This window comes from Vigna angularis, chromosome 1, assembly GCF_016808095.1.
Source record: "Vigna angularis cultivar LongXiaoDou No.4 chromosome 1, ASM1680809v1, whole genome shotgun sequence".
Taxonomy (NCBI): domain Eukaryota; kingdom Viridiplantae; phylum Streptophyta; class Magnoliopsida; order Fabales; family Fabaceae; genus Vigna; species Vigna angularis.
Window position 1 is genome coordinate 821,687 of NC_068970.1, and position 25,433 is coordinate 847,119.

General features: G+C 32.7%; 2 protein-coding genes and 1 pseudogene across 7 annotated transcripts; all 3 read right to left on the bottom strand.

Moving 5' to 3' along the window:
• On the bottom strand, positions 1-9,286 carry LOC108330160 (transcription initiation factor IIF subunit alpha). Of its 6 annotated transcripts, XM_052871677.1 has the most exons (10): positions 8,996-9,276; positions 8,625-8,783; positions 8,238-8,383; positions 6,223-6,593; positions 4,912-5,027; positions 4,156-4,287; positions 3,685-3,900; positions 2,649-2,867; positions 2,138-2,223; positions 1-413 (listed from the first exon to the last, which is right to left on the bottom strand). In XM_052871677.1, the coding sequence occupies exons 1-10, from the start codon at positions 9,164-9,166 to the stop codon at positions 125-127; spliced, it is 1,905 nt and encodes a 634-aa protein (XP_052727637.1). In that variant the 5' UTR covers positions 9,167-9,276; the 3' UTR covers positions 1-124. The 6 variants fall into 6 exon arrangements, with proteins under 6 accessions (XP_052727637.1, XP_052727638.1, XP_052727642.1 ...); XM_052871678.1 differs by lacking the exon at positions 4,156-4,287 and having other exon boundaries at positions 8,996-9,286; XM_052871679.1 differs by lacking the exon at positions 1-413 and having other exon boundaries at positions 2,018-2,223; positions 8,996-9,271.
• A 2,486-nt stretch (positions 9,287-11,772) lies between these two features.
• LOC108339707 (rho GDP-dissociation inhibitor 1-like) lies at positions 11,773-14,033 on the bottom strand (annotated as a pseudogene).
• Positions 14,034-16,846: 2,813 nt separating this feature from the next.
• Positions 16,847-20,959, bottom strand: LOC108334114 (uncharacterized). The gene is made up of 3 exons (XM_017569766.2): positions 20,714-20,959; positions 17,495-17,707; positions 16,847-17,376 (listed from the first exon to the last, which is right to left on the bottom strand). Exons 1-3 carry the CDS (start codon positions 20,888-20,890, stop codon positions 17,155-17,157), a joined length of 612 nt encoding a protein of 203 aa, XP_017425255.1. The 5' UTR covers positions 20,891-20,959; the 3' UTR covers positions 16,847-17,154.
• Positions 20,960-25,433: the final 4,474 nt, after the last annotated feature.

Below are 25,433 nucleotides of genomic sequence, written 5' to 3' on the forward strand. Positions count from 1 at the left end.
TAAATAACACAAGCAAAGATGCATATTTTATATCATTGAACAAAATAGGTTACATTACACAATTTGTTCATCTATTTCAATGTTGTATTACATTCTTTTAACCAATCAATATATCACTCATTTTTTATTCTAAACAATCCATCTCCAGGAGTCCTAAGCGCTCTACTCTTGTAACGCCTTCGTGATCCGACCCTACATACGTCTTCATAGGAGGTGGATTGGTGGACATGCCTCCTGGGGAAACAAATTCATTGTTCATGAAGGGTTCTGCACGAGGCACACTCTGTCCACCATTATCTTTATTTGTTCTTCTAGCTTTCTCTTCAGCCAACTCTGCCTCTAGGACAACAACCCTCCGTTTAAGTTCTGTAATTAGATTGTCTTGCTCGTCTAAAGTACGCATAAAACTTTCTCTGCATCAACGACAAACAAAATAAGCAAAAGGACAAATTCCTAAAACGAAAACAACAAAAAATTTAGCACAAAAGGGAAAACCCAAAAGCCAAACCAAAAACGCAATGACGAAAAAGGAGGAATAACGCATTTACCTTGTTCGAAGGACCATGGTTACCGGAACTTGCCATTTTGCACAATACCCTCAACAAAGAGGACGATGTTGAGCAAAACGAAGAGATGCAACAAAAACGTATAAGAAGAACGACAACGAAGATCGAGAGCGACAACAAAGAGAGAGAATGAGAACGAGAAGAAGAACGCAGAGAACATTGCTTTCTAATGAAATAGGACAAGGGGCATATTTGGAAGGAGACAACACAACGCACACAGAACAATCACAGAGAAAGCAAACTCAAGAGGCAGGAAACACAACCTTCCTTTCCAATGAAACAAACAGAGGGATATTTTGGGATTTTCAATTAAAACAAAGCTTACGGACTTCCACTTCCACGGTTTTTAAAAAAAATCATTTTAAAACAAAACCAATGAACATACGACACGTGGCGTTGTTAAAAAAGTGTTAAGAAATCGTTGTTGGAATATCGCGATCCTAAAAAAAAATGCTCAAATAGCTATCTCTATGGCGTTCCAAGCGAGCAAGTTTGGTGTCCCTCTGTACACAGTGCACGACAACTTCATAACTAATACACATAATTGTGAACCTCACTTCCAGACACCAAGTTCCGGAATTAACAATTTCATCTTTCCGTAAAGTACATTTATATTTCGAGATTTAACTTTCCAGATCATACAAATCTATTCTGGAACTATTTTTCCTAAAGATACTCAAAAATATTGTGATGGATATGATTTTCCCGAATCATATATTATGCATCCGAAAGTCAATTTCCCATCTCTCATCCCTATTCCAGATCATATTTTGCTGAAGTTTATTCTGGATTTCAATTTTCGGAAACTTACCTTCAGTATTTCACAAACAAGGGCAGAAATGGATTTCAAAAGAATGAAGGGGTGCAAAAAGAAATTGATGGGATGCAGAAAGCAATAGCCCAAATGGTTTTACATTGAACTTTTATAGGGCCATTCTTAATTTGGGAAAAGCTTATGAATGATTCTTAATTTGGGAAAAGCTTATGAATGATTACAGTAAAGTTTTCTGACTATGTGCCCATTGGCTTTGTTTTGTTTGTTTAAAATAAATTATTTTATTAAATTTTAAAATATATAGAGTTAAAATTTACTCCGTTCAAGTTGCATGGAGTTGTCTACAATAAGCATGCTCATGAACCTTGGGTTTGGAGTAAGTCAGTACTTGTCGGAGATACAGAAATAAGGTTTACTACTTTCAATCTGCATAGGAATTATAGGTCAATAGCTTTGGCTGAGTTCTAAGGTGGACGAAAAGACACACAAGATTGTTATGGGATTATGCTTCAGAATTTCATAACTGTGCCGTGCATGTGTTGGAGAATATTTTTATGAGGATTTGAAATCTTATTAGTTATTCAGTCTATAATGTTTGTTGTGTCTATCAATTTTTCCCTCCTGTTCATTTTATTTATTTTCACATTTCTACTAAAGTAAAGGTAATTTAAAAAACTAGCGTACAATACTGCAATGTATTATATAAGAATGGTGTTCCAAATAGTCTATTTCACAACTAAACTAACAAGATATATATAACCCGGGAGAGTGCGATAAAATTAAAAAAGAAAGTCACCTATCTCTCAATATAACATAACTGGATGTATTTGTTTTCTGTATCTTGGAGATTCTCTTCAGGATATCCGCAAAAGCCCTTTTATCCTGTACATAGCAAAGAAACACAGATGCGAAATTCAACCTTTTGCAGTGCAAAGCAAAACAAACTCCCTAAAAGCCATACATACATACCACGGTTTATGTATCAGTATGGTAGAACTAGGGATTCATTAAGACAAATTACCATAAAATATTGACAATTTTAGATTCCCGTGTTCGACTTTGCACTAGCCAGTCAATTTCGTTCCAAATAGTACTAAATGTTTAGCTCTACAGAATTGTGAGATGTAGCATAATTTCCAAGAACCTAGGAATCGAGTTTTATTCTTTACACAGATTTAGCTAAAAGGCTTCTGTTAAGATCACAAAACAAGTTGAGAAGCCCGCATATATAGACATGGGTTGTAAGAATCACTAAGCAAAAAATTGCAGCTCAATAAAGGAAAAGCAAAATTCTTGGTAGAGCTTACCTCTGGACATCTTAGCCTTGCTCTGAATTTAGCAACAAGGTCCTGTGTGGTCAATGGAGTCTTCTGCATCAAAACAGCCCTGATTTCTTCCTCACTCACAGGTCCAGAAGGCATGGGGGAAGAACCACCTTTAGATGATGGTGCTGGTGGTACACCTTTTGCAGGGGTGTTATTTTTAGATGCAGAACCGTTTTCATCTTTCACAATTGATTTTGGTTCCTGATCAATGGATGAGAAAGGAAATTTAGTGCTTTCAAATGGGATGAGAAATTTGGATAACACTTAAAAGGAAAACCTTTTGGATGAGCTTTGAAAGTTAAAATATTTTTGAAGGTGCTCCAATACAATAAGGTAAAGATAGATTGTGTTTGGAAACATCAAATTGAAAATGCTTCATAGCTAGATAGAGTGCACGAATGAATGATTGAGTGACAAATCAAGGTGGAATAATAAATAGCATGAGTTCACAAGTGCTCTTTCAAAATCCTTTTCATTTAAAAATTTAAGTTCGCATGGCTTTTTATTTTATTTCACAAGAATCGGTGCCGTATAAACATGAATCATTGAATCGTATTGGTGATAAAATATAAATAGATTCATTCATGTATATCATAAGACATGAAGTCATTTAAGATTCATCTTGAGATATGAATGAATCAGTCGGTAGCCAAAATGTATCGAATTGTTAGCTTTTGGTTTTCTAAGTTTATTTTAAATATAAAACCTACTTGGCATAAAAGAGGTTAAAATGGTTTTAAAATGAATTTGAAAACCATTTAACCTTTCTATTAAAAAAAAGGCTTTTTATTATTGAGTTTGACTTTAAATTTTGAGAAGCCTCTACTTTATTGATAATTATTTATATAAAAAGAATAAAGCTGCAACTATTTTTTAAAATTGAAAATAAAAATAATCTGAAAATAAAAACTAGTTTTGGTTTCTAAAAATTAGAAAACTTAATCTGTGGATCAAAACTAAACCACACTATTACACAAGGCATTTTTAATCAAGTGAGTTTGGAGAAGTAATGACGTACGTTTTCTATTTTGACCTTCTTTGGTGGTGCACCAGTAGTGGCTTTTGTTTCCTCATTGAATTTTCTCTTCCCTTTTGAAGGCTTTGAAGTGGATAAAGTTCCCCGAGCAGTTCCTGTTACTACAGGTTTTGAAGGGCTATTGTCAGTGGGTTCTTCCTTGGGTGCATCCTTCTGCTTTGAAGCAATCACAGGAGGAACGCCAGCCTCATCATCCACCTAAACAACCCAAATGACCCGTTAATGGAGGTAAAAATGCTCAAATGAAATTTAGGCTATTGGTTTGAATAAGCCATTCCCCCTTTTAGAGGTTATAGATAAAAGCAACCTGCTCCTTAAAAAGGGTTGCACTCGTTGTAGTTAGCACTAAGTTGTATTTATCATGCACTAGAGCCTAAGGAAAACTTAAACTATATCTACCAAAAAAATTTAGAACGGAGAATTTTAAGAAAAAAGTAACTACGTCTACCATACATCATCATCGTAATCATCATCTTCAGCGTCGGATTCATTAAGACCACTAGTACGTAGCAGCTTCTTCAGCTCTTTCCCAGATTTACTCAGGCCTCCCCCTTCTTCATTTTCTTCATCTTCATCCTCGTCGTTCTAAAGTTATATTAAAAAAAGTAGTTCAAGAAGGTATGTAGCAAAAACCAAATTTGAATATTTATATTCCACTCCTTTTTATATAAATTTGTAAGTTCAATAAGCTAAATGCCATCAAGGAAAATCATGAGGGTTGGTTTCTAAAACTGCATGAGTCAATAATTAAATTCAAAGTACAAAGAGTAGAACATCAAAAATGCTAAATAAGGGTATCACAAAATGACTGAATGGATAAAATAGCATGCATCCATGTAAACAATGAACAAAGGAATCCATTAAATGGGAACAGAGAAAAACTTGAAAAAATACCTACTTCAGTCAAGTCCTAAAATTCTAAAAATAGGCTGTGTTACTCAGCGAAGGTACTCTTCTACAAGAAATTCCTCAAAGTGGTTGTTTGAATAATTAGTTGATAAAAAACTATTTCCTCGTTTTGTGCCAACTTTCTTTTACAGCAGATTCGTACCATCAAGTGTGAATATAGTCTCTAGAGTGTGCCCCCAAAAGAGAAAATTGAAGTAGCAACTAGAACCAATGAGACATCAATGCCATAAAACAACAAAATAAACTGTCAGCAGAACATCTAGCTTCTTACTCACAAGTATTTGTGGAACTTCAACTGACCTGCTTGATTTCTGGAGGAGCAGGAACTTCAGGAGCCAAATCTTCCCTTTCCGCAGGATCGTTTCCAACAGCTTCATCATCATCAGTGAAAATCTCTTCATGCTCCCAATCATCACCTATACATATGCACAAGTATAATAATCAATAGAAAGAATAAGCATATAGCTATGAAGTATTCTTCAAACTTTCCTCACGAGTTTAAACTGTAAGAACCTAGAAATGCCACTGATTCTTGATCAGTTAAGATTAAATACTTCAATAGAATGGGAACATTCTAGCAAAGGCTGTCAATTAGACTTAAAAAAACCAATCAAATCGATACTCAGAATAATAAGGCAGAGCAAAACATAACCAGTATACTCACATTGGGAACCTGTTTAGATATACTTCTTCAGAAACACTTAAAGGAGAAGAAAAACAGAAAAACGTCTTTCAATAGACTATAATTAGTTGGCATAAATTAAAAATCAACTTTTGGAGAAGCTGACATGAGGGAGTTTCTTCAAATTAACTTATAAAAGTGTTAATTTTAGTTTGTGGAGAAGTTTAGAACAACCCTAGGTATTGATAAGTTGAGTGTAATAGACACATGTGAATGATGAATCGTTTTGATGCTTGATTCAGGCCTATTGACCTGCTATATGAAAAGATATTCAAGAAGGAAAAATGCCTGCCACAGCCAGTGTGGCAGTTTATAGGAGCCGACGAGAAGGCATGAAATTGAGTTTGGACGCAGGAGTAAGGTTTTTTCTCTGGCAGAGAGAACACTGTTACAGGAACTGAGGCTCTGATGAGGTGCATTAAGTAGTGGACTGAGTGTAATTATATTCCTTTCAATAATAGAATAATTATTTTTTTCTTTTGGTTTCCTATCAGCTAGTGTTTTCCGGTTGGATCTAGCCACATAATCCAGCCGCATCAAAGGCAAAATACACAAAAGTCCAAACCTAACAATATGAAGTCTCAACTCCTCAGTTTGATTCATTTAGAGAATTTGTTTGATTTTGCAATTTAACACTAGGCTTAAACCTCCAAAACAATGAAAAAATCAAGGAAGCAACTGAGAACGATGTACTAGACTTCATTTAAAAAGAGGCATGGTATATAATATAAAAGAATTGCATCCTATCATCCCCAATATGTTAATTTATCTATCTCCAACCTGAGTAAGGGCATATACCCATTCAGATATATATGGCATGGAATTTTACAGCAAAGAGATCATCACTGCATAAAACCAGCACTTAAAATAATAACCATCACAGCCATTTTTATCAGAAAATAGAAAGTACAAGCAAGACAATTGCCTACCCTTTTCGATATCATCATCATCCAGATCAAGGTCTCCTCCCCTCGGACCTTCTTCATCATCATCACCACCTTTTTTGTTTAGTCCAAGTCTACTCCTCCTTGCTACCTCCTCATCTTCATCCTCTTCTCCTTTATCTGATACATGGCTTTCATCATCTTCGTCAGTTTTCTTACGGCTTTTCCCTCCTCCGCCCACAATGATCTCCTTGTCATCAAACCTCCCACGTTCACCAAATGCAGCTGGGCCATTATTTGCTGCTTTCATCATCCATCTTTCATATCCATCAGCAGTTTTCTTTCTGTTCTTCATTTTCTCTTCTGCTTCCTCCAATGTCAATTGTTTATATTGTGCAACTTTGTTAAAGTTGTACCTAAATTTAAAAAACATAAAGAAGAAAGAGCATACAATATCACATGTGTCTACTGTCTTTGACAAGCAATATTCCCAGACTTTTGGGTGATGGAGGTATCCCTCACTTTAGGTCTCAAACACATTCTTAATTACCAAAACTATTTTCTAAAAAGAATTAAAAAAGTGGTAATCACTACTTGATAAATGATATTTAACATGTTAAGACTTACTAAATATTTTCCTAAGAGGCCCCTTACTGATTACAATTTTCTTTCCTATAAATATTAATTATTGATTAATGTTGAGATCAAAAGAGAGATATGACCAATATAGTACATTAAAAGATTTTACAATCCTAACCATTCAAGTTGGTTTATGGGATTGAGATAAATCCTAAGCATATCTTGTCAATGTAGAACATTAACATCATTGCATGCCCAAGAATATATAGTCACATCTAGCCACTGTGGAATGTTAACACACCTTCACCTGCCGAGAAGGAGGGATATCTGATGCATGAACAAATATCGGTGAGCCACAAACAACAAACCTAAAGCTTAAGAATATAAATCTAGATCATACATAAATGCAGGTGATCCATTGCAACACCCCACTTCCTTCAGGATTGATGCTTGCCCCCTCCCCGTTAGGGTTGGCAAAACGGCCCAACCAAGCCATTTAGGCACACCCTGGCTTTAGCCCTCTAGAAAAAAGTCAGGCCGCACTGTCCCACCATAGTTAGGACAGGTTAGGAGCCTTGGTCTAACCTGCCAAAGAGCAGGCTGGCCTGTTGGCACACCCATTTTTTTTTTATCTATATAGATATGTTAAAAACACATTTAATTTTAATAAATCAATTTAATATTCTAAGAAAGGTCTACCAGCTGAAAACAACTCCCTGCCCACTGGTGGGCCAGACCGGTTGCCACCCCTACTCCCCCTCAAACAAACACTAGACCTTTGCAAGTAATTTGGCCTCACTCAACTTCCTAGGAAACATCATAGGAGGAAACATATCCAAAGTTGCTCAAAATCAACTACCTAAAAGTACATAAAACTGGTTGGCAGAGGTACAATAATACGTACCCGCACCACACATTTATGTTTCTTTCTTTTCTTCTTTTTACCTTCTACTTGGTAAAAAGTTAACTCCTTGTTATTGAGTGAATCAAAACTGCCATTGATATTTTCTGAGGAAACACATTTATGTTCCAATGTTTATTTATGGGCAAAATTGTTATGTGGTCTTCCCAAGCTAACGAAAATGTTTTATTGGATATTTATTCAAGTACATGGTAGAATAGATTACTAATTTTTAAAAACATTATTTTTTTTGATGCGGTTGAAGAGGTACAAGATTATAATATCGTCACTCTTGCAAAATTTGTCCCTTTGTCTAAGTTACCAAGCTTGCCCTTTTCTGGGTTTTGATAACCCTTTTGCAAGAGTGAAAATATTATAATCTTGTACCTCTTCAACCGCATCAAAAAAAATAATGTTTTTAAAAATTAGTAATCTATTCTACCATGTACTTGAATAAATATCCAATAAAACATTTTCATTAGCTTGGGAAGACCACATAACGAATTTTGCCCATAAATAAACATTGGAACATCCCTATTACAGAAAAACAAAGTTCTCAACTTTAACAGAACCAACATACCAAGAACCAGCAGGAATGGCAACAAATTCCTTTCTTTCCATCATGAGCAGGTAATACGTAGCTGATTGTGCACCTTCGAGATGACCCTGGAATTGAGACTGACCAGTTTCGTCCTCCAAGAGCCATGGTTTGTTCTTGTACTTCTCCTATGTAGTGGAAGAAGAAGTTTATTCAGGAAATAAACACAATGATCCCTCACAATTCAACAGCAATTCATTACCCAATGTCCACATGACTAAAATGTTCACTACAGTTCCATGGGAATATCTTATCCATTATAAAATATGAAGCTCAAGCACTACTTTCAGACATACTCAATGGTAAACAGTCATGATGAAGAATATAAGAGTGGAACAGTAATTGCACATTGGATTATAGGTTCAATACCCGCAAAGCATCGGTAACTTGGCGGCTCTGTAATCCCTCCTTCTGCAAGGACCACTTGTTTTCAGCACTTTTCTTCTTCGAAAAGTCAGGCAAACCAGATACAAATCTCCCAATGAAGTAATGTTTGTCACTACCAGAGGTAGCGCGAACGCTATACTCCTGTCACAAAAAATCACGTTAATCCCTCGCTTCCAAAAACAATAATGGTGTACCCTAGTTCTAATCGGATTCACAACCTAGTCACAACACTGGATGAACTGAAAGAAAATTAAAATGTCATCCAAGAAAATTTAATTCTGATTCAGAAAAAGAAAACAAGAACAGGTAATGCAGGGGCAAGAAAAAAATGAAAACGGGAACACAGATCGAACTCGAATCAAGCGAGTAACGATGGCGCCACAATCAAAGCATTTTGCCTTGTTCTCCGCCATGTTCTTGCCACAGGTCAAGCACAGAGTCATGTGTTTGCAGTTGCTTCCATAAAGATCGGTGGTTGAACCACATCCGCCACACGTTGGCTTCAACAGCAGGTCAATCGACATCTTCTGCCTTTCAATACCAAAAACTAACAGTCTAGGGTTTAACACTCTAACTCACTTGCAATTGCAATTTTTGGCGGGTGGGGTTTTATATTTCAACTCGGATTCCATTTATTATTAATAGTTAACCATGTTTTAGCTTCCTCAAATCGGTTCGACATCTCGTTTAAAACCTTTTAAGAGTCTCATCATTAGTATACTCCTTAGTTTAATTACTTATAACTATTATAACTTTTAATTATAACTGGTAATAAAGAAAATTGATTTGGATAACTATTAGTCTCTTCTTACATATTTTATTACTTATTTCATCCTTATCAATATAAACCACTTTATTAATCATTTTATTCTTTAAATTTTATAATAATTTTAACTATTTTTTATGATTATCTTTTAAAATAATTTATATTTATTATTATAAGCTAAAATTGAAGACTTGTACGTGTTTATACTAAATATATTTCAACTTTATTTCATACACGACAAAATAAATTTATGCCTATAAAATATGCGAGTAAAATCTATGATGAATAATAAATCACTGTGAATAATAAATATAGATGTTTAATTACTGGCTTATTGGCAGAAGTGTACGAATCATATCATTTGATTAGCATACATCTATTAATTTTATTTAAGTTTATTTTTTTAAAATAAATAAATAATCAAAATAAAATTAAGGGTTAAATATGTTTTTAGTCCCTAAACTATTGGCCGTTTCTGGTTTTCGTCCCTCTTTCAAAGTAAGGTACAATTTGATCCTCATTCTTTTCGAAACTTTGGTTTTAGTCCTCGAAAACTAACACCGTTAAAAATGTGCTGACGTAGCTAACGGTACACTGACACACGACTTTTTTTTTTCAAGTATTTCTCACCTTTTCTCCTCAGCGTCTTCCAACACCATACTCACTCTCTTTTCAAGTTCTGTTGCGAGAGCTGGTGAGACAGAATACATCATGGCCATCTTTAGCAACTGCAACATGAACTTACATGAGACTGCATCTGGCTGAGGAGGAATAATGCTTATTAGGGTTTCAATAATTGTCTTTTGCTCCTTGCTGTGCCCACTGCTCTCTTTCTTCTTCCCACTAAAAATATTGAACTGTAGGTTATACTTTTCATGCCCATATCCTCTTAGCCCTTCTATCTCCACATCCATTCCTGGCAGTCATTTCTTGGCATATTCTATGATACACTTACCGATGATCTCTGCTCTGGTTCCTTTTGCCCTTATTGCAAAAATGATTCTTATAAAATGATCAATGCGGAAGGTGGCCACATCATTGAACCACCAGCTTTCTTGATTTGGCGCTGCATCCTCACTTGTGTGATCATCTTTAGAAGCCTTCCACGCAATGGAGTCGCAACATCTTCTTACAATTTGGAGGTTTTCATGGAGATAGGTTTTCACAAGATTTCAGAACAGTGATAGTGTCTTTCCATGAAGAAAGCACAACAAAGGTGAGGAAAGCTTCAGTCTTGGAAATTAGATTTCCATCTTCTAGTTCTTCGGTCATCTCTAGGAACTCTGATGCACATCTTAATGCAGCTATGTTATCTGGGCTGAAGTCTACTGGGAGGCCATAACAGAACTTAAGAACTGTTTCAAATGTTTCAGACCCACCTGGAAAGTTTTCAAGCTTCAGAGCATTGCCAGAATTTGAGATGAAAGGCTGAATCTCCAATCGTCCTATGTAGCCGCACTTCGATATCAAGGGGTACTGTGGTTACAGAAAACGTTATCAAAGTACGTAATCATGTTACAGCAAAGAAGCTAACATACATAATGATTAAGGCAAGGGGAACGTGAATTCAGGAAGAGAGAGAAGGGGAGAAAAGGTGAGAAACACTCGAAAAAAAGGTGAGAAACACTCAAAAAAAAGGTTGTGTCTCAGTCTATCGTTAGCCACGTCAGCACATTTTTAACGGTGTTAGTTTTCGAGGACTAAAACCAAAGTTTCGAAAAGAATGAGGACCAAATTGTACCTTACTTTGAAAGAGGGATGAAAACCAAAAACGGCCAATAGTTTAGGGACTAAAAACATATTTAACCCTAAAATTAATAATCATAATTTAAATTTGGATTTTATATATTTTTATTTATTTAAATTTATACATTGAAAAATACTAAATTTATATTAACATTTTATTGAATAATTTAATTTAAATTATACTTAAAAATTATTTTTATCTAAACTTATATTTTAAATATCTTTTCTTAAATAAATTGATATAAACTTTTTAAAAATAATATATATATATATATATATATATATATATATATATATATATATATATATATATATAATTACAAAAACATTCTGATATATTTTAACAACATAGCTGTTAGGACAGATACTACTCATACTAAACTCAATCTTGTACACATGTTCCAATCACTACAAATAAAATGAAACATATATTCACTCACTGTAATGAATGAAATTTAAATAAAATTAACTTTTTGATATTAATATAATAATTTTATTATATATTAGAAATAACATATTAATATTTATTATTTTGAACAAAAATATTTAATTAAAACTATTACAAAGAGAGAAACTACATGTTGAGAAAATTATCCGCCAAATGAATAATATGAATTTCTTCCTCCAAACTAAATCCTTTTTGTTATTGCTAAAATTACTGGTTTTAAACAAGATTACAGATAAATAAACAATGAAGAAAGAAACAAGTAAACAGTGAAGGCGAATTCAACTCAAATAACAAGAACTAATGATTAAGCATCATTGGTGGAAGAGGTGAGTTCACTCCTAAGCCCAATCCTTCTTAATATCAAAAGTGTAGTTGATCTCCAAATACAACTTGTTATCGTCATCGACAAACTGAAAAACATCACACAAAATACAAGGTCAAATAATTATGCATCAAATATCAAACTGTTAATACAAAAAATACATATTATGACAGATAAATAAATATATTATAACAGATATTCCAACATCATAGTTCTCACCGAATTTGAATTCATAACTAACAGTGAGTGGTTAAATGAGTACACATGAAACCTGGCAACAAATTTATTAGAGCATTTAATGGTGAGATGATTGATGCCAAAGAGATTAATCTGTGCTAACTTCATTTTCGAAACAAGTTACAACATCTACACTGACATTTGGACACAGACAAGAATTTAGGATAGGCTAAGTTTTCGTATTTAATGCACTGGTGGTGGATCTCGTGAGCAATGCAGGCTTGGATCATTGAATGGAGTCATATGAAAAAACAATTTTGAAATGTTAACCTCATATGTTTAGTGCTAAGGAAGTATTAACTACATTACCTTGGATCTAGCTGAATATGTCCCTCTAGCAAAAAGCCCTGATGGTGTTGTCTCTTCGGGCATCTCATGTGTGTAAGGTTCTGCTTGAGGGCTGAATGTTCCAATCATCTCTTTGGTGCTGTCAACTGTAACAAGATATATACAAGTCAAGTTAATGATTCGTAATTTAATCGTCTCTTTGGTTGGCATGATTTGAAAGGGAGAACTTACCCTTGAGACCGGTTTTCCATACAGTGTTGGTGTATTTGAGACCTGAAACAATATTATGGCTCACCTGGAAAGTGAACATCAGACTGTAACGGCTTCCTTCTTTCAGAGTAAACCATAAACCCTCCGGATTTCCTGACTCTGGTATGGGAAGAACAATGTCTTCTCTACCAGCTGTCTTGATTGCAAGGCTCAGGATCTTCACTTCCGGCTCCAGACATTCTTAATCGCATTCATAAAAACATCTCACGAGTTATAAGTCTATGATGCAATAGCCAAAGGAAGAAACAAAAACATGGAACCACCACGGATTCTTTCTTTGTCTCTATCAATTCACAGTAAAACATACACCATTTTGTTTTTTCTATTGTACACTACTAGGAAAACTGTTACATTGTCTGAGATAATCATATGGATATTGATCAAAAGTGTAATAATAATTACTGCATACTGAAGGCATGTTTTGTCTCAAGATAATGTGGAGAAAACAGAAAGAAACTGAACAAGTAATTACCACCAACAGCGTTAATGTCAACACTGCCAAGAAGCTGTTCCTTCCACCTCCTCAAGCTCTCATCATCCTAAGATCTCAAGCAGAAAACGCATAAACGATGAAAATCTTTATTTTGAAAAGGTACATAAAACTGAAAGAATTGCATGTAAGTAGTGTGGAAGGAATAAAGAAAAGCGTAGATGTTTAAGAGCGAACCTTATCCTTTTCGAGTTGCTCTTTCAAAGTGCACTGGGGACCCAAGTCGATCTTCCTCTCGACATCCTCTTCTTCATCCTCAGTGACAGCAGCGGAACCTTCACTCATGTGTCTACTGAGACTCGTCCCTCGTTCGTCGCCACTTTCCTCCTCATGAGCCGTTTTTCCGGCGTGCTGCGTTTCAGGTGCACCCTCCTTGCCTTTGTCATCAAAACCCATGCTTTTTGCCGTTGGAAACCACCCCAATGGCCAAAGACATCAACGGTGGCGAAACCCAGATGGCAGCTTGACGAGAACCACCACCTAGCTAGCTAGCCAGAGACACAGGATCAGAGAGAATTGAAATCCGCTCCAACGTGCAAAAGGGTTGTGCGAAGATAGATAGAGTGAGAGAGAATTGAAGTGCGTTGCAGAAGAAAGGGTTGCAGCAAGAAGGCAAAGAAGAGAGGTGAAGATTGCAAAGAGAGAAGGAAATGGTCTTGTGGTGATCCGCAATTCACAAATATTCAACGACAAAAATGGGAGAGACTCCTCTTCCTCCTCATCATCATCGTCATCGTCGTGAAGGTCACTCTTCTAGCACTAACTCAAAATAAATTATTTTTATTTTTAAAAAACCATTCAAACCCAAGATAGTAACCAAGAAGACCAACCAAACATATATAAAACAAAATCACAAAAAAAAAAATGATATATGGTTTGAGTTTTGAGTTCTGGTGAACTAAACATAGAGTTTGACTCCTTCACTTCTTTTTATGGTAAGATATTACAATATAATACTGGCTGGTCACCTAAGTTTTTTTAAAAAAGGATACCTCATTATAATAGCAATAATAATATCGTATAAGATTTTTTAGATGGAAACAAAAATTTCTAGTGAAAAATGTGAACAAACTATTACAATAGTTAGATTAAAATTAAAAATAATAAAAGCTTTTAATAAAAAAATCCTTAATTAAAAAACTAAATTATTGGCTTTCTTTTTCCGTATCTTTTCCCTCCTTTGTCATAATTAAACTCATTGTCATATTTTTATCTCGTATCATATAAGCAAGATGAAATTGGTGATTCAAAATAAATAAATAAAATCATTAACGACTATGAAAAATAATGAGAATTACAACAGTGATTTCTGGCAAAGTAAATACATCAAAACTAAAAGGGTCTAAAAAAGCAAGAGAATTCAACAAAACTGCAACCGTCAATGCTTGTGATGTTAAAGTCTTTGTATTTCTCCCGCCAAATTATATAATCGTTTGCTTTCATTAATAAAACTGACCACTGAGAGAAATCTTATTATATTTATTTGAAGTCACGTATTTTAGGAAGATTTTTACACGTCATATTTTCATGTAATAACCTTTTTAAACAATCCATTTAATTTAAAAAATAATTATTAAAACATGACATTATTGCAGATATAATATATGGGCAAGATATTCCCACCATTGCAGATGTTTGCGTGCAGTCTCGCATTTCGCTGAAACATGGATTAAACAATGTATGACAACTATTCAAAGAATAAAATTTTTCCATAATTATTTTATAAAATATTTATTTATTGGCGTTTGGAAACATAAAGTATTCAAGCTCGTCACGTTGATTAAAAAAAAATATTGTGAAAAACACGTTCATTTGACAATCTTCCGTGGTCGTGGTCATTTTTCACCAAAAACCTTAAACACAGAAGCAACAGTGTTGTTTGCATGTATTACTTTCGTGGTCGTGGTTCTGAAAATTTTCTGTCTGTAGTTTTAGCTCAAAGATGAGGTTGAAATTAGCTACATTTGGCTCTACTAAAATTGTTGGCTAATCATCAATTGAAAACTGTCATAAAATCAACTACAATTTCATCAGTTGATTTAATATTCAGAGTATTTAACGCAATCGTACACAATAATCTCTGGAGATTATTTTGGTTAAATAAAGTGTGTCTAATAAAAAAATAGAACTCAACCAGAAAACATAATTGTCAATGAGGTTGGTAATAACAATGAAAAGTCTTCCTGCAGCCTAGCTTGTCAGAGATTGGAGAGAGGTGGTTTCAAGGGGTTCTTCCTACACCCCATTGTTTTCTTCCTGCATCCCAACTTTTGAGGCATTCTCATTTTGCTCTTACAAAATATATATATTAAATAAATAATTATTATCATAATATAAGGTGTATGAAATTTGGCACACAAACTTAAGTACTTCATTGGATTACAAAGTTCAATTAACAAACACAAAAATTCATATAATTAGATTTTAAAATCCAATAAAAAAAATAAAATTTAAAATTCAATAAACAATAGGATTTCAAAATTTAGTGAGCAAACAAAAATTGACACTCTAGTTATATTTATTTGATTTCAAAATTAAGTGTTAATTTATTTTTACTTGATTTCAAAATCTAAATTGTGGCATTAAATTTCGAAATTCAATTAAATATAATTTTTTTATAATCAGATTTCAAAATCAAATGTTAATTTCTTTTTACCAGAATTTAAAATTATCAATTTTTTTTATCGTCAAATTTGTTATTTATGTAAATTTCCATGTTATTAATCAGAAACCGATAAAGTCATGAACAAAACTAATATTGGTTCCAAATTTCATACATCTCATATCATACATTTAATAATAATTTATTTATTTAATATATATTTTGTAGGTGTAAAATGAGAACTGCTCTAAAAGTTGGAAAGCAGTAAGAAAACAACGGAGTGCAGGAAGAAAACCCCGGTTTCGAATCAAAACTTCATTATCAGCCCGTATATTCATTTACATGCCTGAATACATGATGTACGAATGCAGTTCTCCCTCTGGATTCAAATTGAGCTCTCAAAGCTTTATTTAATATTGCTATTTCAAAATAATTGTGTATTTAATATAGGAATGATATTTAACACATGATCAAGAATATCACATGGACCTAATAACCATTTTTAATAAGTGTTAAATTAGTTTATTTTGCTTAAATAAAAAGTATTATACACGAGATAAAATTATCATAGGAAACATAGATACTATGATGCAGACAACCAATTCTTGCATCAACTGTCTTAAAAGATAATTAAAAAGTATAAAATTATTCATGTGATTTTGCCTTCTATCAAGATCTGGGATGTCCAGGCTCACAGGTCATCCTGGACCGTGTCCTCCATGCCTAATTTAGTATATCCCTGTTCTCATGAAGCCCCTGAGTGGCTGATAGGGACAGAAATTAACCACAGACAGAAGGTGGACTTAAATGCTTGTATTATGAGATACAGCTCATATGAAAATGAAATCAGCAATGATTCAATGACAGGTCATACAATGTAAGGACTGCATTCCAAATAATCAAGAAAAACAATACAAATCATAAAAACACAGGTTTACAGAAAACTGAAAATCACCAGGCATCTTTTGGGGACCATTTTTCAGGTGTTTGTACAGCAAACAAGTGTTGGAGCCAACAGAAAATCTGTTTTCTTACTTGATCTTAAACTTTCATGACATTCTTTTATAAAATTTGATACAATACGAAAGTAATCAATCAGCAGCTGCTAATAAAATTTAAAAGTACACTTTCAATTCTAACTAACTTCTCAGGATCATGAAAGCGTTAAACAAAATTTAAAACCGTTGTTTAGGTGCGAAGGAAATAAACAATCTTTGCGTTACAACAAAAATCGCTGCACTAATATTTGCATGGAGCAAACGTGATGTTGAACGTATTAAGAGGGTGTGAAATAACATACTGTATCAAGGCGTTAATGCCAAACCTTTAAGGGATGAATGACTCTAGTCACTGCCCCATTTTCTTACAACATTCTCCTTTGCAGAAGTTTGCTGATAAGATTTCTTCTTTGAAAGTCCATCAAAATCAGCCTGATTGCTGGTAGAAGTATTTTTCAAGACTTTAGATGTTACGAAACTAAACCCATTTCTCACTACCCGAAGTGTATATAGCAATGGATTGAGAATGATAGCAAGGAACAAATCACCTTTTGCAACTAGGAGATACTGAAAAGCAGAGAAGGAAAAATAGAATTTTTATTGTAGGCTACGTTGGTACTTACAATAAAATATGAATTCTGGATATCAGAAAGTGAGTTAAGACAGGAATGAGGAAACTTCTTACCACTAGAACGAGAGCAAGTATAGTAAGACCAGCTTGTTTCGCTTCTTGCCAAAAATTATCATCGCCAAACCGTCCACCCCACCCAAACCAACCACCTCCACCGGAATCACCCCCACCTCCCAGCTCTTCTCTTCTTTTAATTTCCTTATCCCACTTGTCAAATTCATTTTTCTTACCACTTAATGCACCTTCTAATGCTTTTCTAGCCTGTTCCTGCAATCCAAATTCTCTTTCAGTTTTGTATTTCCCCTCATACCAGTTTTGTGAGGCATAAAGGACTAAACATAGTTCATTATCACAAGATTCAAAATAGATTTTACTCATTAACTATTTCCATGGATAGTCAATCATGACGTCAAAATTTTATTATTATATCAATATAAACTGATAGTGAGAATATAATTTTTTCTACAAACAAGAGTATGATTCAATTTTTATACTTTTCATGAAAATTGTACCTGCACAACATGACGAGGCCAGCAGAATAATTAGACTAAATAACAAACAAACCGATTTTTGTTAACTAAGGCATCTTCCAAATGTTATCCAAAAGGAAAAGGAATTGAAAAACAGAATTCCATTATTGGACCACCTTGACATCTAATAGTGATAAGACAAGTAATAGAAACTAACTCGCATAAGCTCAAGTCAATTAGCAGTGACTTCATGCATCATTCTGTTATAGTTTAGCTTCCATTGTATTTTATAAATACATGCAAATCATTCTTATATCATCATCTTTTATTCTTTCAATTCTCCGAGTTAGTTCTAAGGAACTCCTCTCTTGTTCTGAGATTTATGAACTTTGACCTCAACACCTGATGATCATTTGCAACCCCAGCCAAACTCTGATAATTATCAAATTTTTGGCTTGACAATGCAGATATCAAAATGCTTGAAGGAAAGGACCTCAAGATGGATTTAAGCTTTCAAAACCTTGGCACACTCAGACCACAAAAACACATCGTTGTCGGGTTCAATGCTCAATTATTGTTCAATACTCAAATTGATGCTGGGAAAAATAACATAAACCAATGAAATCACCCAGAATAATTGACGTGGTTTGACACCTCTTCTTGCCTATATCCATGAAACCATCTTAAAACTATTTTGCTATATAAATATGATTACAAAATTTGTAATTCACCCTGAACTGTGTATCACTCGACTAACTGACCAAACTATTTTGCTATATAAATATAATTAATTACAAAATGTTGCTAAACCAACACCCGACGTCAGCAATTTACTAATAATGGGTATGTTCAGCAGACCACCCATAAAAAATGAGAGACACCACATTTTGAAGCTTTACCAAATTACCAGACCAGATGGAGCTTGCTGAACAGAATAAGGAATAGCACCAACGACACAAAAGAGATCATAGTTTGATTCTTCAAAATCAACTTTGTTAGGATTGGCTAATAATAGGCTCTACAAATGGGAGATGAGATGAGCAATAGAAGAGAACTGGTTTCGTCAAATGCTAATTTTCAATGCTTTGCAATCACTGAAAGTGGTCGCACAAAAACAGTGCCATTGTTTGAGAAGATGATGCTGTATTCGGAGACACAACAAAGCCAGCTGAGACTGACTCTTGTGTTACCTGGATTGCCCATCAGTTTTAAAGTTGTTCATGCTGGCGAGTGGATGTTGGACACCATTAACATGCTGCTTCTTGTCTGTAGCTTGTTTACAGATAAAGATAAGAGAACAAAGACTGGGTTTAGATGGTTGCAGATCACTTCTCTGGTTTCACATTTGACTGGTTGAAGTAATGACTTACATGGTGGCCTTTTCTCGTGGCTTACTGAGAATTGCAAATAAAAAACACAGAAGGCTTTCGAGAAGAAAAGAATTCAGGTGACTTGTATCTAAGTCATACAAGATAAAATAATAGGGTAACAATTAGAGTGAGAATTATTGGAAGACTAAACTATATTTGGCATGGTAGAGGGAAAATGATGAAGGAAAGAAAAAATTTAAAATTAAATTAAAGTAAATATGAAAAGCATATATATTTTTTCTTAACAACAAAAACAGAAGAAATGTATCACTATCCTTGCTTTATTTCCTCCCATAAAAACATAATAGAACAGGCATGGGTTTACTTTGGAGTTCACTCTAAAGTTCTTACATGTTTAATAGAGTATGGAATGTACTTACTAGGGACATACAAAAGATTATTCATTCAATTGCCTTTCAGTTCCCCTACTTTTTCAATTTCGCGAATTTCACCACTTCATGTTTAATTTTGGCAAATTTGATCCCCCTCTACCTTATTCTGTAATTTGTATCCATATTTAACAGCCAATATTAAACATAAATGCTACCGTAGCATTGCAGTAGAGTGTCACTCGTGGATGTGTTGATGAGGCAGTGTATTAGAGTGTCATACCAACATCATTGTTAAATATTAGATCAAGTTATCGAATGAACCAGAATTGAACAATTAAAATAGAGGGGGCATCAAATTCAAGGAAAAAAATAGTTAACAAATTTCGTGAATTGAGAAAAGGAGTGCAATTAAGTCAAGGATTATCCCTAAATGTATTTTTTGTGAGGATGATATAAAGATATTAATGATAAAGATTAACTATAAATCCGAGCCTTGGAGACAAACATTGAAATCAAAGGTTTTTTGCAAACAGAATACATACATTGCAATTAGTAAGAAACAAAAAGAAAATGACTAATAGGTAAAATTGGAGAAGATGTTATGTCAAAGGTTTCTATGTCTAAGTACGGAGGATGAATATTACAAAACAATGAGGAAACTAATGAAAATGTCATACATCATGGGATACAAGCTAGAATGGATAAAGGTAGTAAGCGTTATTTGTGACTGTAAATTATCTAACAAGTTGAAAAGGAAGTTTTAACATATTACTATAAAATCAACTATACTCTATACTTGTGAACGTAGGACGTTAAAGAAATAACGGGACAGAAAAGTGTGACAATAGAAATAAGTATATTACGATAACCAAATGACCATTCAAAAAGGGACAGAAAATGAAATGACTGAAATAAATAGATTGAATTGTGCACTGCACAGCATATGATACATTATCAGAAAGAGAATTCAGCAAGTGTTGTCAAAACTCATTCCCAAACGCATGGATAAGGCAAAACAAACGGTAAAAGGGTTGAAATTGAAATGCAGAGATGCAGGAAAGGAATAAGAAATCGGCGAGAAAGAGAAATCGAGAGAAAAACCTGTTTTCTGTTATCGGAGAAAAGGCACAGGAATCTGCCTCTGCACTTGAGGTTGTGCTGCAAAGAAGACCAGCTTTGGCTGATGGAATCATGCTTTATGAAATGGGAATGAGAACGGCATGAGTGTTTCCTCGTACCTAAGCTTTGGGGGGCTCCTAGGTTTAGAATATCTGCCATGCTCTCCTCTTTCAAGCCTAACCCTTCTCTTTTCTTCTCTTCTTTTTTTCTCACTGTCACTACACTATCCAATCACTTGTATTCCATTTTATTAACCCCAATTATCATCTGTTACTGTTCCATAGTTACCGTAAGGGTTCGTTCATGATGTCACGTCGTCCTTTCTCTCTAAGTAAATAAATTAACAGGTTATATATTTTAAATTCGAATATAAAATTGGAATTTAGTTAAAAAAAACTATAATTTTAAACTTTAAAAATAAAATAAAGATAATTTTTTAATTTGTTAAATTCTTTTATATTTTAAACCGTATTTTAGACTTATATATAATCTGAAACGTATAAAACGACATAAGCATTTTGAGTTTGAAATACTATATAATATATAAAACATGATACGTCGCAAACCGCTAAAAATTACATTACAATAGCTATACCTATTTATTTTCTAAATTTGAGGACGAATTTCTATCAAAAATTATAATATAAGTAAATTTGAATTTTACCCTTGATATTTAATGAATTAATTTTGGTCGTCTTCTCTTAGTTCAATCTCATGTCCAATGTTTATATTTGATGATACGTCTGTTATTACACGTGTTTCTGAGTATGGTTCCACTTGTTATTCAAAAAGTTTATTATAAAATTTCTAAAGAAATTAAACAATTTTTTAACGATTTTTATTAGTAAATAGTTAAGCATTTTATAATAAAAGAGTATTAAATAGATATATAACATTTTTACAATTAAAGTTGTATTCCTAATTTTAACTTTTCCCCATTTAATAAATAAGTTGAGTTAACAATTATAATGCAAAATTTTAAAAAATTTAATAACTATAAATATATTATAACTAATATACAATAAGAATTTAAACATATAATATGTAAATACAATAAATATTTCAATTTGATTTTTCAATTTTTATATCAAATATTGGATTTGGTACTCTTTATATTTTTTTTATTAAAATTAACTAATTTTTAGTCATTTAGATTTTAAGCACTCATATATATATATATATATATATATATATATATATATATATATAATGTAATTGGAATAATAATATAAATTTATATCTTTTGTTTTCACATTTTCATCTCTTTTTGTGTATCCACTAAAATTATTGCACGTGAATATAAGATTATTTGTAAATTCCGTCATCACTATGGTACATTTTCACAAATCAATTCTTACAAATAGACTCTTAAAGATAGAATCAGGACAAAGTTTAAGTCTTCAATTAAACTTTGTTGCAAAAACAGCGACGACACTCATCCTAGTATTACTCTTACTCAATTACACTTAACTGCAAAGTTCTAATAGTAATAGGATCTGATGCATTAATGTTGATATGATCGCACATACAGAGTATTACACCCTCAATATATATATATATATATATATATATATATATATATATATATATATATATATATATATATATATATATATATATATATATGGGTCATGGGCATAAGTTTCAATGCTTAGGGAGATACTGAGTCTAGGGACGTGAGGTAGATGGTTTGGGTCTGACGAAACTGTACTAACAGTTAAAGTTGTGTATGCAGTACTTAGTTGCAAAAAAATAGTGACCAAAAGGAATTTAAAAATAAACAAAAATTGTAAAAAAAATGTGCACTCATCTTAGTATTACTCTCACTCAAACACGCTTAATAGTAAAATTATGATGAAATACAATATATTAGTGCTTATATGATCGTACCTACCAAATATTATACAATTAATGTATATATGAATATCGCAATGAAGTTAAGTTCAATGTTTAAGATGACATGATTCATATACTTAACATAAATGGTCTGTATTCAAATAAATTATAATAAGAATAAGTTGAAATTGTGTAAGCAATATTTTCATACTTGATTAAAAAACAAAAAAAAATATCGAAAAAAAAGAGATGCAAGACAATTACTTAACAAATATGATATTAAAAGATAAACTATATTAAAATATGTTAAAAAAATAAAATAAATTTTGATTCTTACATCCTTATATATTTCTATAATTATACAATCATGATATTTTACACATATATACACACAAAAGGGACGAGTTAATTATTTTAAACAATTACACAATATATAATTCATTTTAATCACTTTTATGTTCCCATTAATCTCTTGAAGAAGATGATGCCCAAATCTTTCATCAATTTCTGTCACCACTTAATGTTTCAGTACACAGTACTAAATTATTAATGAAGGAGGAATACTAACTTTTATTCTTTATTTGACGATGGGTAAGACAAATAGCACACGTGTATTAAATTAGCAATGGTTTTTCGTTATCATCTTTATATATTTATATTTATTTTAAATATAAAAAATATTTATATAATACAATAAAAAAAATGAATTATAAGTATATTGACAGCGTGACTAACTCTGTCCTGCTCATGACGCTGAGTTAAAAGATGTGGAACTGGACTTAAGGGACTTAAAAGGTTAATATACCACTCTAACTTATAAAATCCATGACAAATTAACTTACATAATAAACTTGGGTAACGGGGTTGGGTTACTGAACACCTTCATAATTTGTCTTTTTTCACCGTTCGGTCTCACTTCATGTGCTTCTCTTTGCTCGTTTGTTTGGAGGCGTACCTGCTAAAGATGTTTCGATGTTAAAGTCAGTAATTGAACCGTTTGATAATCCAATATGACAATGATAGTAATAAATACGCAATAAATGTCACTACTTACCTCTTACTTTTGACTTATATTTATAGGTTTTGTATGAGGGTCTAGGATTAGCGATATTTTAATCTCGATTTAATCCCAATCTAATATCCTTAAACACGATTTACCTTAATCTCCTTAAAATTAATCATTTACACTTGTGATGTCGTCCGTCCTTGTTGGGCGTCCTTGTGGACTTTAATGGCCGACCGACCATATGGTACAGTAACCATGTTAACTTATTTAGAAATATTTTTTTATTCTGTTTTAAAGCATGCATTAGAAAACAAATCTTAAAAAAATAGATGAAATCAAAGTTTCTAAAAATATATATTTTTTTAATAATATGAAATTAGTTATTTTGATTTTAATTTAGTAAAAAAAGTTAATTTTTTTGTCACTTTATAATCAAATTTTGATTTATTTTAATCGGTGTAAAACCTGTTAAAGGGTTTACATGTCAATAAAGGGTGAAACTACCCATTCTGTAAAACAATGTTAATATGCTATACCAAAAAGATTAAGTATGAAAAGTAAATGTTAGTGTATATCTATCAATGCTAAAATTAACTGTAAGGGAAAAAAGTATGATTTTAAAGTTTTGAGAATATGTGAACTAAAAAAAATATGTATATGCTAAGTTTTCTGAACTTATCATGGTAAAATTGTTATTTTTCTCTTTTAAGTATAGATATTAATAAAATAATTTATTCTAAATTGTCTGGGTGGACTATCAGTAAAAAATAACGATATCCGAATAGGTTAAAAAAATTAAAAGTTAGAAAATATAATATATATTTTTATTCTGTTTTATAGGAATAAAATAAGTAGGGTTTTTACCATCAGATAGTTGAGGCGTGAGGCTCAACTTATTTTGCTTATTCAGGTTTACTTGCTTGATCCTGTTTTTGAGTAAAGCTATTATTTTTGCTACTTAAATTTTTTAAAAATGGCTAATTAAATACACTAAAAAAGCACACAGGATTCAAAACCTTGAATATTTTTATTTTTTACTATGGCCACAGGACGGATAGATAAGATTGCCATATTTCATCTAACCAAAATAAGTAAATGTTGTTTATTAAACAGAAGATTGGATGAACAATCTTTAACAATAAAAATTCCTAAACATAGTTTTAATCAAAATTACTAATAAAAGTTATTTAGTAGATAATAGATTATGATTAGGACTTCACTAATCATAATTTCATCTCAAAACTTATCAATAGACGTTAAATGTGAGAAAATAAATAATTACATTTATTATAAATTTAAGATTTTAGTGACTTTGATCGAATTAATCATTTACTTAAATGTTAGAGTATTTTTTATAGATACACTCGGAAAGTTTGAAACTTAGACAAAAAAAAAGAATTATGACTAAAAACATTCATAATTATCAAAAACTAACTTGAAAGAAAATGTGAAAAAGGTTCTATAAAAAGCATCGACCTATATCAAAACAATTTTCCGAAACAATTTTCATTAGTTTAGCTTGTTGTTTATATGATATTTTTGTATAATAATATAATGTTGGACTAGGTGAGACAGCATATAGACCTATGTCTTACCGTGCACATAGTTATTAAGGATACCCTGATGTTAATGTTAAATAGTCGAAAATAAAGAAGACATGATAGATGTCCAGATCTGGGTATGTTGAAAGATGGTTAAAAAAACTGGGCCATGGTCGTTTGTTGGCTTGCCTAGGAATGAAAGAATTCTCCATTACTAAGTTGACTATGGTAGCTGAGTTGTAGATAAAGGCCCACCTATTTCAAAATCTTAATTAGTTGACCAAACCCCTCTAATCCCCAACCACTCACGGATTCTCCT

Excerpts from the sequence above, each read along its gene's own strand:
- LOC108330160 (XM_052871677.1), bottom strand. The coding sequence starts at position 9,166 with ATGTCGATTGACCTGCTGTTGAAGCCAACGTGTGGCGGATGTGGTTCA. Across the intron at positions 5,028-6,222 it reads TGATGATGATATCGAAAAGG|GTGATGATTGGGAGCATGAA; the intron begins GTAGGCAATTGT and ends GCATATGTATAG. Across the intron at positions 3,901-4,155 it reads ATGATGATTACGATGATGAT|GTGGATGATGAGGCTGGCGT; the intron begins GTATGGTAGACG and ends TGGGTTGTTTAG.
- LOC108334114 (XM_017569766.2), bottom strand. The coding sequence starts at position 20,890 with ATGGCAGATATTCTAAACCTAGGAGCCCCCCAAAGCTTAGGTACGAGG. Across the intron at positions 17,708-20,713 it reads TCTCCGATAACAGAAAACAG|GAACAGGCTAGAAAAGCATT; the intron begins GTTTTTCTCTCG and ends TTTGGATTGCAG. Across the intron at positions 17,377-17,494 it reads TACTTGCTCTCGTTCTAGTG|TATCTCCTAGTTGCAAAAGG; the intron begins GTAAGAAGTTTC and ends TCTGCTTTTCAG.